We start from the raw sequence: 16,252 nt of genomic DNA on the forward strand, positions 1-16,252 counted from the left end.
TATGAAATACTCCTCAAAATACCAGTACTTTTCAACACTTCTGTTATCATAAAGTTAGTAAGGTAGAAATTAATGTTTCAGCTGCAAAATTATAGCACTGGGACCTCAATGAAAGAATTATTCTACCTAATAGAAGTACATATTCCAATATTTTAAGCACCAAAGCAAAGACCAAAGCTAGCCTGGCACTGACTGAATTTTGTCTAAACATCTGAATACATCATAATAATCAGTGTTTCATTTCAGCCTTTACCTCTTTTTGCTTTTTAATGATGACAGAAAATTCCGTGTAGGGGATCCTTGGATTTAATTCACATCCCATTAATGTGGCACCCTCATAATCCTTGATGTAGCCAACATATTTTGCTTTTGGTACTTTAATATCTTTGGAGAAACCCTGAAGAAGAAAAAAACTCAAGTTGTCATGATGCCATTTTCCTTTTACATTTGTTTTAACTGAGAGGCTATGATGATTTAGAACTAAATTCATTATAATGTTAAAATACAGACAATACAACAGGACGAGTTACAGACCATGGTTAATAGTGTCGCAAACACCTTCTCATGGGAGTCACTTGATACAAGAATAGTTAATTGCTTATATGCATAGGAAAGCAAGGGAGATAGGAAGATTAAGAGATGGTCAAAAAAGATTTTCACTGTGTATAAATTTCCTGGATTTTTCAAAATATTTGCTATTTTAATATTAAAGGATGCTAGTCTTGTAGTCATCAGTCAACCAAAATTGCTCTGAAGTCAATGAAATACAGTAATTTTATAACAAGAAAACATAGTATTTTTTTCCAAAGTTATACCACAGTCTTCATACAGTTCAAAAGTTAACTGAAAAACAAACCCACAAAAGAATTAGCCAAGACAATAAAAAGCAGCATAGGACTCTCCCTTTTGGCTGCATGTTATTCTTCTGTTACAGAGGTTACAGCCTCAGTAAAATGCAGAAACCAAACCAGGACTTCTGCCTCAATTTACCATCAGTGGCTTCAGACTTACATGGAGACTGGGCACCTTCAAACTGGGGAAGGGACATTTCAGACACAAAAAGGGTCTGTCTGCACAGCCGCATCACAAGCCCCGCTTTTATTCATTTTGAATGTGTGAAGAGCAAATTGTATCAGTTTTATATACAAAGTCACAGAACAGCTGCAGTTGGGAATAGACTTAAGGAGGTCACCTAGCCCACTCCCTGCTCAGAGCAGGTCTCATCAGGTCTGGTTGCTCAAGGCCATGTCCAGTCTTGAAGACTGCCAAGGACAGATTCCACAACCTCTCTGGGCAACATTTTCCAGTATTTCACCACCCTTAGGACAGGAAGAAAAAAAAAAAAAAAACAACTTCTATCTAGTTGCAATTTCTCACGATCCAATTTCTGTCGCCTGTAGTCCTATTGCTGTACATGTCTGAGAATAGTCTGACTCCATCTTCACTCTGCCATCTGACCAGATAGTTGATACCTGTTTAATCTACCAAATCTATTTTGACAGATTAGACATCACAATCCTTCCTGAATTTGAACCTCACGCTTCAAATCAGGAGGAGCTGTGAGCACAGGTCAGGTAATTTCGAGTCTGCCACAGGTATGTCTGGGCTTTTCTTACACCTCTTACAGAATCAGTGAATGCAGCGAATGAATGAAGCAGCAGCCAACCCATATTCGACTGGTTTTTACATTTGCTAGGCCGCACACCTATATTCAGGTGATTCCATCGAAGTAAAATGCATTATAAGCTAATACCATTACACAAGATGAACACAGAGCACATCTGTAGATAAAAAATACACACATAAAATTGCACTATGCATTTTATCCAACTACTTTGTCAGATCTAGCTTTTTAGTTCATCACTGTTAACTTCTTGCATCAAGGAACTTCTTACATTGACTTACTTGTTTTTTGAAGTAGCCGATAGCGTATTCATCTGCGTACGTGAGAAAGTTGAGAATGTTGTGTTTGATGTGGTACTCCTTCAGATGGTTCATTAGGTGAGTCCCATAACCCTGTGTGAAACGTACGAGGAGAAAGCCGTTGCAAAGCCTTTGGGGACTGCACACATTAGAAACTGTGGACTAAGGGTTATTACAGACTGTTTTTCAAAATGCAGCCTTTCCTCTAGATCCTGTTTTAAAGATTTTCTCCTAACTATACTTGGTGAAGCAGCCTCAAGATAAAACCATTTTCAGCCTTGTAAGGCTATCTTTGTGGCCCAACAGGGAACACAAAATACCACATTTTCTTGTGTCTGATTCACTTTTAATCTAAAGGAGACCAAAACCTAGACTCTGTAGGGGTAAAAGCATGGCTCTACAGAGGTACATTGTCCTGGAAGCTGTAATTGAAGGTGCAGACGTTATTTTTTTCCTTTTAAGTTAGATATCAGCTATTAATGGTCACATATTTCACCAATAGCAAAACTACGTATATTTTAATAATAGAGCACCCTTTCTTAGCCGTATCACTTGGAAACTTCAAAAAAGGAGGAACACCATTCTGAGATGCGTCCCCTGTTTCACTGTGTTCTGTGCACCTGTAGCAGAAACAGCCTTTGCCTCAAAGATTTTTTCATCTGAATTTATCACAGGGCATAAGAGGGTATAGTGAAACAGTTATTACCATAATAAGCAGCAGAAAATTATTGAGTCCACAATCAAATAAATAGCTATGCCTTCTGACTGCCCACAGGAGTAATTTTCATTTTCATTCAACCCCAAAGTAAACAAAAAGTTCCATTTATTCACAAGTAAGCTATAGTCTTCCTCTTCTGCCGTGAGATGAAAAAATGTGAAACAGACAGGAAAGCCCATAATAATGTGTTGCTTCTGCATACATTCCAATTCTAACATCATGGAGACTAACTGGACACTTACAGAAATACATACGGAATCGTTCTGGGTACTTTGTTCTTGAAAACTGGGGAAATTTTCACTTATGTACATAAGCCAGAAAAATAAATCAGAAAATACATACTTTTGATTCAAGTCACAATTTAATAGCCCCAAACATGGAAATAGCCAGATAAAAGCAAGTTAGGTAAGTGCTGAAGCTTAATACAAAAAATGTAGAAGTGACACGTTTTCTTTAAAGTCCTGCTAATCTAGGTATAAAATTTGTGCCCTTCCTTTCCAGCTAGTGTTTGGCGCATCTGGCATTCGGACCTCATATTTGAAATTGAGACCCCTCATATGTGTAAAAATAAGTACTTCTGAATTTGAGGAGGCTCTTAAAGCTGTATGTTCACTTGTTCAAGTGGCACACATCAGGCACAGCATCAAATATACAGAAGTGGTTTGACAACTGGCAACATGTTAAGTGGTATAGCATTTCTTCACACTCAGAAGCGCTCAAGATAATGAAGAGACTTTCTAATTGCAAATCTGAGTTCTCAAATTCTTTGAAGAGGACAAAAACTCTGAACCGAAATTTTTAATGAAAAATATTTTCCTTAAAAGAAGACTAGCAGTACACTAACTAGCCAAGCTCCTCACTTCCCTTCTCATCAGCAGGGAGAAAGGGACAGCATTTGAAAGACTGCCTTTATTTACACCTGAAACACTGCAACTCATCCCAGTAATTCTCAAGAACCTAATCTCTGACAAAAAGCGTCAGCTTTGTGTCTGAAAGAAATTCCAGCAATTATGATGGCAATTACTTCAATCATTTTTTGCTGACCTATTATTTTTATAATCTTCACAGGATTCATTCATTCTCACAAACACTTGCCAAAAGTCTAACAATCCTAAAAGGAAACTAAGCCATGTACAGTAAAATCTAAAAGAATTTTGTAACATGGGATCAAACTATCTCAAAACCAACCCAACTTTTAGATATCACATATAAAGGAAAGCAGTACCCATATTTCTTAATCCAGCCACAATCTCAATTAAAATAGGAATTTATTTTTCCCAAGAGTAGGCAGTTCATCCATGTGTGAACATTTCTTTTTTTCTCAGTTACCTGCTGGTAGGGGTCACCTTACTCGGACAGGAACATGGGAAGGTAAATTTTCAGACAGAGTCAACTGATTCAGCAAGGCACCCAGAGGGTAGCAGAATAAATTGTGCATTATGTGTGCATATGCAGCCTCGAAGGCTCTCTGATTGGTCAGATTTATTTGCTCTGTTATATTCTGAAAGGTTATTCCTGGAGAATCACAACACACCTTTGGCAGCCTAACTTTGGCAGTGTAGTGCAGTAGGTTGTTTTAGTGGAATTAAAACACCCCTTTTATCAACTAGTCAAGCTTAGAATAGATATAACTTCAGCATATTCCATTATTTTTTGCATTTGCTAAAATGCCTTAGATACTTTTATGACAGACCACTGCTAAGTGTAAGGCAACGTTCCTCTAACACCAGCGCTGAATAAAATCAAATATATTCCAAGTACAAACAGCTGTCACAGGCTTTCAATCCTGCTCTGTTATCCTTCCACACCCAGAGGTCTTCCCTTCAAAACAAGGCACACAATTTCTGCATGCTCAACTGCTACGAACTCTGAATTAACCCACCCCTCGGCTCTTGCAGTTTCAACTGAAAAACATGAAGCTACAGCACCATCTATAGGCAAAATCCCCAAAGTCACAGTTAGATCTACCAATAGTCCCAGGGAAAGCAGAAGGGATCTCCTGTATTCGTAGTGATCTATATTTTTTCAACACAGCTGCTAATTCTCAACACTCGGAGAACATTTTGTGAAATTAACTCAAAAATAGAGTGTATAGAATAGACCATGCGCTTATTTTGAGATGCAAAACTATATCTAATTTATAGATAGATATTTGATTGTAGTCATGTAACCATGACGAAGTGATTGAACACAAATTACAGTCACACACAAGCAATACTTGTTTCAAGTCAACCACGAGGTGTTACACTACACAGAGAGGCAACTGCTGGAGACAGAGGAGTGAACAGTCCAAGAATGGGAGACTACTGGCCCCTGTTGTTGTATTGAGAAAGATTTTATTTCTTTAACTAACTACAAGTAATCCTACTATTACGCTGACAATTCTAAATCTGCACATTTGTTTAGGTTTTGTGTATTATATTCTGAATCACTGTATCTTTCAAACTCTATTTTTGTTTGGCAACTCCGCAATATATTCAATGTGGCTAACAAAATTAGGAGCATGTGCAGCAGAAAATGGGACTCAAGTACATTTAATAAACTCTAGTTGAGCATTATTTTTACCTTGACTTGCTCATTGGAAGTCACAGCACAGAAAACAATCTCCGTAAATCCTTGGGAGGGGAACATGCGGAAGCAGATACCACCAATAACACGACCATCTTTTATTAATGCAAGGGTCTTGTGTTTCCTGAGTAGACAAAAACAACAGTCACTTTAATTCAAGCACATAGTACATCAAATGCCGTTACCTACCTTTTTTCAGAAACTTGACTCGCTTTTTTCCACAATGCTAATGCAATTGTATATGCTTATATCTATAGAAGAGTTGCTATTCTAACACCATGCTTTGAATTTATCGTAAAATTAATCACTCTCGCAGCGAGGTCCTGGCCTCACCAAGTACTCCTAGATACTAGGGTAATGCCCAATAAATAAAGAGTTGTATTGCTTTCATTGAGTCTATTGCTGACAGTTATGCCATTGCACAGTTCTCAGGATGATTTTACCCTGACTACATTATAGAGATTAATGGAGTTACAGGACAGTAAGTCCTCTCTAACGGATTCCTGTTTCCTTGCATGCACTCTCTATAGCTAAGCTACCAGTTTCAAATGCAGCTGATGATGCAAGAAATGATATTTGTTATTTCTAATGACCCTCTCTTAGAGGAATCAAGACCAGAGTAAGTATCTATTTCTGTTGCTCTTACACTGACTGCCAGGAAACCGTAACAAGGTGCAATCTGAACTCCTGTGTCAAGGACTAAAATTTTAGTGTAACCCTCAAGGTCTGGAAAGATTGACACTGCACCCATTTTCTAGATTATTCAATACATGGTATCGTATAAATACAGTAAATTTACAGAAGACATCATTTTTGGGGGAAAGGTTAGTGCGAAAAGTAAGCCCTCGCCATAAACAGTGGTCTGAAGAGTAGTTATGTTTTATGTGCTACCATTGAAGGAGATTTTATACATTTTATATATTCTTCTTTTCCTTGTACTTATTTTAGTGCTTTTTGTTTGTGGAACGACAGCACAAATGCAGTAGTTTGAGCTTTTAATTTTGTTTACTCATGTCTGAATTGTTTAAGTAACAAGATTCAGTAAGGATGGCCGTTTCGGAAATAAGAACATTAAAGGCGATAGTAAGTAAGGTAATAACTGAAAAAAAAGAGATTTGGGAAGAGAACTGTCAGACTCCAGTATCTCACATTTGATGCAGGTTTGGGGGTACCCACTGTTTAGCACGGGTCTCCAGTGTGTGTGTCCCTGGAGACTCACAGCAGACGCTGGGGTACCCTGAGCTGCCCAGGCGATGTGCTTCGCTCCCTTCGGGTCAATGTTTGCCTCAGGCACACAGAGGAGGGCATTTCCTAGCTGTTGCAATAGCCGTACCTCCTCCTCAAGCACAGACTGCTCTCCAGACACATATCTATACTGAAGAGCACTTAACTACCAGCAGTTCCTCTCAACCTGCTAGAAGAGTCTTTCCCAGTAGGAAGTATGGGGGAAAGCCATGACTCAGCACCACTGCTTCAGAAATTTGCTTTGCTATCTGGTTATGAGGGAAGGTGGCTTTCTCAGCCAGTAGCCTCTGCTTGAGACCATAATGCTGCTCCGGCTCCTAAACTCAGACAGGATCCCGGCGCTGGCTCTCTCTCCCAGCTGAGCACCTCTTACCCCAACACAGGAGAGGTAGAAGAGAGTGGGCTGGTGCTGGCCCTCACCAGACAAGTGCTGTTCCTCCCTGAACAACCCAGGGGAAGGCCCCAGGATCAGTCTCTTGTGCCCACAGACCGAGCCCCCGTCCAACAGCCCCCAGCACTGGGCTGCTTGTGCTTCAGGGCTGGCACAGCCCCAGCAGCAGCAGTGTTTGCTGGCACCGAGAGAATATGGCTGAGGGAGTGCCAGTGAGCCTAAACGCAGAGGGAATGGTTCCAGAAATGTTTTCCTAACCGCTGCAGCTATAATATAACACTGGGCACAAAGACAGGCACTGATATCGCTGGTGGTGGAGACAGGTTCTTCCACAAACCAGGCTGCACAGTTGGCTGCGATCAGCTCAGTCTGAGCTCCTCAAGGTCTCTGTTGGCACAAAGCAACGAGCCTGCCCCCTCCACTGCGAAATGCTGCAGTCAGTGCAGTAAAACCCTAGCCCAGGGGTCCTCACATTTTTTAACCAGGGGGCCGGCGCGCGGATGCAGTGGCAGGCAGTCATCTGCGGCTGCTTGGTTTCCCCCTCAACCCCCGGCGGGGGCGGGCGGGGGGGTTCTGTAAATACCGGGGGCCGGATTGAGGACCCTGGGGGGCCGTATCCAGCCCGCGGGCCGTAGTTTGAGGACCCCTGCCCTAGGTTGTTATCGGGGACAGATTGTTCAGAGGCAGAAATTTTGGGAGAACACACCGTTGAAAGGAAGCAGACCCTGTGAGAAACGCAATGCTGGAAAAGTGGACACCGCTGAGGAGAACCTCCCTTCATGCTTGAGCAGCTGAGGCACAATTCAGTCAGGACACTGGGCTAGGTGGAGGACCACATGCAAACTGTGGATGCTGCTACAACCAGTGTGTCTCTTTTCAAGTGCTTGCAGTGTAAAGCTGCACCCAAAGCAAGCCAAGAAGCTTGCACTGATCAAGAGAAAAGCAACGTGCTTGGGTGGATGAGGAGTGATTTCTCCCATGCCGACTTAAACATTGCTGTTTATACAAACACAGAATTGTTTAGGTTGAAAAGACCTTTAAGACCATGAAGCCCAACCATTAACCTAGCATTGCCAAGTCTGCCATGAAACCACATCCTGAAGTGCCACATCTACATGCCTTTCAAATACCTCCAGGGATGGAGACTCAACCACTTCCCTGGGCAGCCTGTTCCAATCCTTGGCAACCCTTTTGGTGAAGAAATTTTTCCTAATATCCAAGCTAAGCCTCACCCTGGCACAACTTGAGGCCATCTCCTCTTGTCCTATCTCTTGTTACTCAGGAGAAGAAAGTGATCCCCACCTGCCTACAACCTCCTTTCAGGTAGTTGTAGAGAGCAATAAGGTCCCCCCTGAGCCTCCTTTTCTTCAGGCTAAACAACCCCAGTTCCCTCAGCTGCTCTTCATAAGACTTGTTCTCTGGACCCTTCACCAGCTTCACTGCCCTTCTCTGGATGCGCTCCAGCACCTCAAAGTCTTGTAGGGAAAGGTCCAAAGCTGAACACTGTTCTTCATAAATCACACAAGTTCTTCTCATCAAAAAACTTCAGTCTCTGCTGCCATTTGGTGCAAGATCTCCACAGATGATGGAGCAGCCTGCAACTTAGTATGGGCCTGGAAACCACTAATAAGCGTTAGAACTGAAAGTCAGAAAGTAATTATGACATTAAAAAGTACAAGATAGGTAGAAGCCTTCCCCACAGGCCCACGTCCCTGTATCGGGTTTGTGTGGCAAGGTTTTGGTAGCAGGGGGGCTACAGGAGTGGCTTCTGTGAGAAGATGCCAGAAGCTTCCCCTATGTCCAACAAAGCCAAGGCCACCCAGCTCCAAGACGGACCCACTGCTGGCCAAGGCTGAGCCCATCAGTGATGGTGGTAGCACCTCAAGAAGGGGTCTGGGGGAGAAGGGGGGGACTGCAGACTGGAGCAGGGCAGGGTGTGGGGACCCTCCCCCTGAGGGGGAAGGAGCGGCAGGGACAGCGTGTGATGGACTGACCCCAGCCCCCTGCATTGCTCAGGGGTAGGAGGGAGAGAAACTGGGGAGTGAAGTTGAGTCCAGGAAGACAGCAGGAGTAGGGGAAAGGTGTTTTACGATTTATTTTTTATTTTCTCATTGTCCTACTCTGGTTTGATTGGTAATAAAATCATTTCCCCAAGTCAAGTCAGTTTGGCCCATGACGGTACTCGGTGAGCGATCTCTCCCTGCCCTTATATCTTGACCCATGAGCCTTTCGCTGTATTTTCTCTCTTCCGTCCAGCTGAGGGGGGGGAATCGTAGAGTGGCTTTGGTGGGCACTTGGTGTCCAGCCAGGGTCAACCCACCACAGTCCCACAACAAGAAGTCACTTGTCATTAATACAGCCACCGAGATAGTATTTGGGTAGAATCCAATTAGATTACCCAGGAGTGAGTGGGAGCCTGAAAAGATGGGAAAAGGTTAGCACAGGCAGAGCCGTCCTCCACGCCACCTCTGCTGGTCCCTTCCTACATTGCTCTGGCAACCAGCACCACCCTCTTCGTCTCACCCCCTAAACCCCTCTCCAGCAGTACTCACGGATCAAAGACCAAGCGTGTGATGTACTCCTTCGGCATTCGAGGCAGCTGATGGGAGAACACATTCTGCAAACCAACCAGCCACATCATGATCTTCTTGTTGGGCTTCTGGTTCAGCGAGTTGCCAACTACGTGGAACTCGATCACCCCCCTGCGCTCCTCCAGCCTCGCCGCCTCGTCCCGGGCCGAGTGCGCCGAGAGGAAGTTGGTCTGCACCACACAAAAGAGGAACAAAGTCACGTTTTCGAGATTTCACATCCTCTGATGGAACAGCCTTAAACACACACCCCTCTTTTTTCCAAGCCATCTTTTTTACAAAAATAGAGCTACCAATGATTAACTTTTTTAGCAGAAGTGACACCATCAAATAAGCTGGATGGAAGTCTATACTATAGCATACAAAGGCTTATTCAAACTTCTTTTCAGAAAGATTCGGTAACAACAGCGATGGCTATGACTCAAGAAGTTTCAGACTCTCGAGGGACACACTCATCCAGTTGAAGCCTATGCCCCTAAGTCTTCATATTTTCTTTAGTCCTGCCAGCTTGGACAAAAGCAGTGGATTCGCCTACACATACTGCAAATCACGTATTTTAATGGTGGTACAGGCAAAGCTGTATTTTTTTTCATTTTAGTAGTGTTTTCCACTATCTATGCCACTATTATAAAAGCCTAAAAAGAACATTTTAATGCCTACTGATTTTGCTGTTATGTATCTAGGAATGCATCCATATATTTGAAAGGAGATTAATTTTTTCAATACAGACGATTTATTTAACTTTTTTTTCCAGATCACTTTACAATGCCAAAACATCTCTGCATGCACATACTGTTTACTTTTTAGAGCAAAGTTTGGCTGCTGTGTTTCTAGTCACTGCCAGCCCCAACAGCCAGACTGGCACAGCATTTGTAATACGCAGAGCCATCAGTCACAGTATATAGTCTGAGTAAGAAATGTAGGTGGGGTTCCAAATCTTCAGCAGTCTCTAGCTAAACCTTGGCAAACAAGAGCTGCTGGCAAAACACAGCCTGGCGAAGGAAACAGAAGGACGAAAAGCCAGCCAAAAAAGAAAAAGAAAAAAAAACCCGAAACTGTGCAATTCTGTACATGGCATAATTCTGCAATTCTGTTTGTTTTTCTCTTCCAGCAGAAAAAAAGAGCAACTGTGGAAGATGGAGCAAATAACTGTTTAGATCAGCCCTTCTGCACTAACAGAGGTTTTAACTTTGGATCTTTCATTCTGCTGCAATACTTGAACCCCATTTACCTTAAGAACTACATCTATGATTAATAATAAAAAGCATACTCTGGAACTGTTGTGTAACAGAAGTACCTTGCAAAATAACCTGGAATCCACTTTTTTTACTATCACTAGTTTCCAATTCTCTTTGCAAACAGTACACAATGCATAAAAAAAAAAAAATCAGAACTATTCACGTTAATGATGCATTTCATCAGCATTTTTTTCTCACCTAATCATACTCTTCAAACGTCTCTATTTTTCTTATTGACAGCATAGCAAGTTTTGTGGACTCGTAGCTTACAATACTCTGTCCATGTGGAATATTTACTAAAATCACACCATTTACAAACAGACCATTGCAACACCAGGTTTATATATTTCTTACCTCTGGCCCAAGCATTGCTGCAGGATCTGTAATTGTTGACATTACTTCATTGATTAACTCAATAGGAATATCTCCTACAATCCTTGGTCTTTTGGAATCCTCCAGAGAATAGGGTTCATTATTTTTTCTCTTTTCCCCTATAAAAAAAAACCAGGACAAATTAGAAACAATGAAATTGTTACAGACTTACATTATGAAGTCTAGGACTTATGCTATATTCTCTAGTTTGTATGTCAAGTTTTGGGTGTTTTTTTTTAATTCCCTATAGAAAAGGAGAAAGAGAAGTATTGTTCAGATTTCATTTATTTATCACTGCTGTAATTCTGTCTTTGCCCTGGGATATTAGCATGAAGCAGGATTAATATACTTCTCTTTCTCCTATGCGTTTGCAAATTCACAGTGAAACTATTTGCTTTTCCTTTTTGATCCAACATTTTCTGCAGTGAACCTCCGTGCTGCTTTCTCGGAAGGTCAGTGCTCAATACAAAAATTATAGTGAATACTTCTAGGTAACATGAAATCCCATTTTGGATTCACTGGAATTAAGTATCCATTATAGAATTATTTCACCCTTTTTGTAAGCTAAGCAGCACATACAGTCAGATGTCATACATATTTGACTTAGAAAAATCCATTGTATTGGGTTTGCGTGGCAAGGTTTTGGTAGAAGGGGGGCTACAGGGGTAGCTTCTGTGAGAAGACGCCCGAAGCTTCCCCTGTGTCCAGCGGAGCCAGTGCCAGCCGGCTCCAAGATGGACCTGCCACTGGCCAAGGCTGAGCCCAACAGTGATGGTGGTAGCACCTCTGGGATAGCACATTAAGAAGGTAAAAAAAAAAATCAAAACAAAACAAAAAAACAAAAACCCTGCGCAAGCAGAAAGGAGGAGTGAGAATATGTACAACAACCCTGCAGACACCCAGGTCAGTACAGAAGGAGGACAGGAGGTGCTCCACGCACTGGAGCAGAGACTCCCCTGCAGCCCCTGGTGAAGACCACGGTGAGGCAGGCTGTCCCCCTGCAGCCCATGGAGCTCCATGGTGGGGCAGGTACCCACCTGCAGCCCATGGAGGAGCCCACGCTGGGGCAGGTGGGTGCCCGAAGGAATACAGTGACCCATATGAAGCCCATGATAGAGCAGGTTTTCTGGTAGGACTTGTGGACCTTTGGGGGACCCACACTGGAGCAGTCTGTTCCTGAAGGACTGCACCCTGTGGAAGGGACCCGTGCTGGAACAGTTCATGAAGAACTGCAGCCCGTGGGAAGGACTCACGTTGGAGTCCTTCCCCTTTCTGTAAATCCAGGTACGCAAAACCCTTTCCAAATGCTCACTAAGCCCTTCACAGATAAAAAAGTACATTGAATTTCCATGCATGATATTACTCACGCATTTAGTCATTCCATTCTTAATCAGTTTATTATTGTTTCTTCTAACTGCCTGAAATAGGAGACTTACAATTTCATTAATTCTCTTAGAACCCCTTTAGAAACTGGTTCTGCATCTGTGGTGTTTCAATTCTGTAGTGCCAAGGGCAATCCCAATGATGACTCAGCTGCACAAAATGATTAGTTCATCAATTCCATATTTCTTTTCAAACTCTCAAAAAAGATAATTTATTTAGTGACTACTTACTACTCATTTTGTTGATCTGTAATTAAAAACAAGTATCTTCAACTCATTCCCACTTTGAAGACCATTTCCCAACCTGTCCCTCAAAGAAAGCTGAAGTTTACGAGCTGCCTTAAGTTCCTCTGTAGTGAACACTGAGGCTAAGAATTCATTTAGCTTTTTCTTCTTTCTTGAGGACTCACTTTACATAAGCTCACGATCATGTGTCTGACCTACAAATTTTCTTGACAGGCTCATTAATCCTGAGGTGTTTGGGAAAGGAATTATTTTTGAGAATTTATGCATTTGACAACTACTTTTCCCCAAAAACTTTTTTTTTTTTTAACCTGACCTTATTCAGGTTTTAAATTTAAACCTGGTTGGTGTGTTTGTGCTTTTCTTTATGGCTCAACTGTATGCAAGTTCAGCACCTTAAAAGATTTTTTAAAAAAATATGCAATGGCCTCTTGTACTCTGTCTTCATTTAAATGAAACATTTTTTCATGGCTCATAATATATGTGCTCCAAGTAAAGTATTTTGCAACACCCTCTGACACCAGCAGACCTTTCCCCTTTTTAACTTCATTCAAACATTTTTTTTTCCAAATACAGTTGCCATTTATGCTAGTTAAACAAGCAAGCCTCCCTCTCTGTTACCTAGGTTTGGGTCAAGGGCAGAAGAAATTTTGCAAGCAGGACTCATACTCCCACTGTTGGGTTGCTCCAGAGACGAAGGACTTGCACTGTATGAAACAGATCTTGCCACAGGAGGAGGACTGATAACTGCAAAGGCATAAAAGAGAAACAAAAATATCAGGACACAGAACGCTGAAGGACTGTCACAATGATGGACCCAACATCACACCCACCACCTGACAAGTACCAGCTAATGTGCAACAGAGCAGTGCCACCAGTTCACAAGCAGAGGCATGAAAGCTTTATCTCAACATATTTTTCTAAACTTCTACCTAACGAGGCACTGTATTACTGCTGGATGACAGAGGCTGCAAATAGCAGGCTTTATTATTCTGCAGTGCTGAGCACAAGCTAAGAAAACCAACTTCCTTCACATACCTGCCAAGCCTGCTGGTGTTTAGCTTCATGAAAAGGCTTTTTTTGGGGTCTATTGAAAAGCAAAATCTCATCACTCAGCTTCAGCCATCCACTTTAACAGTGTTCAAAGGCTGGTTGGACAAATCAAATGCAATAAAGGGAGAAGCTGTTGCACCAGCCAAGAGCATGAAACTATTATTCTAAAAGGCCACAGACTAACATCTCCCTCTTGAATATTAAAAAAAACCCACCAACATTCATCCCAAATCATCCAGGTTTCATTTGTGTGAAGACTTTTGGCAGGTGAGCAGGGAGTTGAGGTGAAAGCTTGTAGTCTGGACACCTGCAGTCTTTCTCTTTACATGCCTTTATCCCGGTGTAATCACCAGCAACAGCTCTTTTGTACCACATTCATACCAAGAACCCAGTGCTGAAGAGGTAGACATTAAAATGAAGTACTGCAGAAATGTACATGATAGAATGAACACTGAGAGCAACACAACTTTAGAGCTGCAATGAACTTGTGCCAAAGGTATAACTCACCAGCTCACGGTGCAGACCAGGAACGCCTCACAAAAAAAGTATGTATCTGTCACAGTGGAATTTCTCTGCTACTCTAGGAAAATCATTACCAGATAAAGGGCTGACATGATGGTTTTGTCAACTGATAATCACAATTGTTTCAAATAAGGATTTGTTAAAAAATACTGAATTAAATAGCTGAAAATTGAAGTCAACCCCTGAGAAACAGTTTTGAACAGGAAGGAGGAGGAGAAGGGGAAAGTGGAAGAAAATCATCAGTGTCTCCGTGCAATTTTAGGGATGACTTGGATCAGTACCCTACCTGAGGAGAAGTGAATAAAGCTGCAGAAAGCTGATGAAGCACATGAATAAGAAACAAAGCAAGGAAAAGCTAAAAAAAGCCAACAAAATCAAAGGCATGTGTAAAGGCAATGGAACATCTGATGTAGAAGGTTCTTGCTTTCCTATGCTAGGCCCCTACATCCCTGCTGCTAAGGAGATGGAGGACAGGCATGGGTTTACATGTGAGGGGACCACTGTCCAGCAGGTGACCCACTGCAGCCATTTACCCACTGACCATTCTCTCTGCCCACAATGGGTGCACTCAAGTGGCTTGAGTACTCAGACGATTTGCCTCAGCCTGCTCCATTGGTACCTCCAATTAGACGGATTTCATCACCAAAATGGGATCTTTATATGAGGAAGCAACAGAGAGTCAGACACCTGACACCCTACTCGAGGCAGACTGATTTCAGTACAGGCTGCTATGTATAAAGCCGCATTTCTATGTCTCATTCCTTAGAATTCATGACTCGCACAGGTTCATCTCTAAGTTCAGGTGCTCTCTAACCCATCACTAAATGCAAATTACCTGTCTGGATTCCCAGCTGGCCAGTTCGGGAACTAGACAACATGAAATCCTGATCCCAAATGGGAGAATTCTGGCTGTACACTTCTTCTTCCAGCATCGACAGAAACCTAGGCACAAAACCAGGTGAAATTTTAACTTAATAGGATCGCTCAAAACAGGTTATTTTTCAGATTAAGCATTTGCAACTTGTTTTAATTTGAAAATATTTACTGATTCAGTAGGAAAATGCTGTTGGCAATTTCCTTTAAAAAAAAACAAAACACAGTAGAGTGGGTTTACCTATGAAATTTTATCTCTGATTATAAGCAGTATCTTATTTGAAAATGCAGAAACAGTTACAAACTACTTTTACAGAACAAACCTCTGCACTAGTAAGAAAGCTGAGTTGACAGATGCCAAGGTACTCATGTTATACAATGACAAATGAAAAAATATGTCTATTTTGATCAACCAGTGTTTTGCAGATGCACTTGCTTTCTGCCTCTTACAGATTTACAAAATCCCAGTGTTAATTATTAACAACACACTTAGGAAGTTATTTTCATTCCTTGAAGTGTCCTACTGTAACACTGAACTGCATGTTTGTGCTTGCCTAACAACATTTTTAATCTTACTTTGGTACACTCACAGAAACAGCATGATTTTAAACCTCTCTTGCTAGTATCAGATATGAAAGAAATTCCACAAATCAGACTATCCAGCACGCTTGCCTTCACAGGGGTAATACATCAATTCCCTCTTAGAAGCAAGATAGCTGCTTATCCGATGTTGCACAAAAGCTGTTTTCAGACCAGAAGTTGACACAGCACATTTTTACCCTCTGGAGTCATCTGTATGTATAGAAACCAGCCAGCTGAAACCAACAGGACTGTTGAGCAAGACTTTCTTGCACAGGATAAGGATTTTCAGGATCAAGTCCTACTCTTGTATTTTATATATAGGGCATTTATAGCTAAGCACAGCACTGTGTAGTGTTTGCTGCTACCTACACAGCTGATAACAGCTATAACATTTGTGACAGCTACTTGCCCACCTGTGATGGAGCAGAAGCACAAATTAAACTTCAGCCAAGGCTACTTGGCTACATCTACAGGCAGCACAGAGGCTCTGTGTTCAGACCCCGTGCAACTGTTTGCTAGGTACCTACAGACATAACCTGTGGGTGCTGCCTTTG

General features: G+C 41.9%; 1 protein-coding gene across 1 annotated transcript in view; it reads right to left on the reverse strand.

Moving 5' to 3' along the window:
• KAT2B (lysine acetyltransferase 2B) overlaps positions 1-16,252 on the reverse strand; it is a gene marked incomplete at its 5' end in the record, with an annotated part of 44,658 nt that overhangs the window by 8,986 nt on the left and 19,420 nt on the right. The window contains 7 exons of the mRNA XM_037382841.1: positions 254-397; positions 1,906-2,016; positions 5,207-5,333; positions 9,398-9,606; positions 11,026-11,162; positions 13,290-13,415; positions 15,079-15,185. Of these exons, the coding sequence (XP_037238738.1) occupies positions 254-397; positions 1,906-2,016; positions 5,207-5,333; positions 9,398-9,606; positions 11,026-11,162; positions 13,290-13,415; positions 15,079-15,185 (961 nt within the window). The remainder of the gene's footprint in view (positions 1-253; positions 398-1,905; positions 2,017-5,206; positions 5,334-9,397; positions 9,607-11,025; positions 11,163-13,289; positions 13,416-15,078; positions 15,186-16,252) is intronic.

This window comes from Falco rusticolus, chromosome 4, assembly GCF_015220075.1.
Source record: "Falco rusticolus isolate bFalRus1 chromosome 4, bFalRus1.pri, whole genome shotgun sequence".
Taxonomy (NCBI): Eukaryota; Metazoa; Chordata; class Aves; order Falconiformes; family Falconidae; genus Falco; species Falco rusticolus.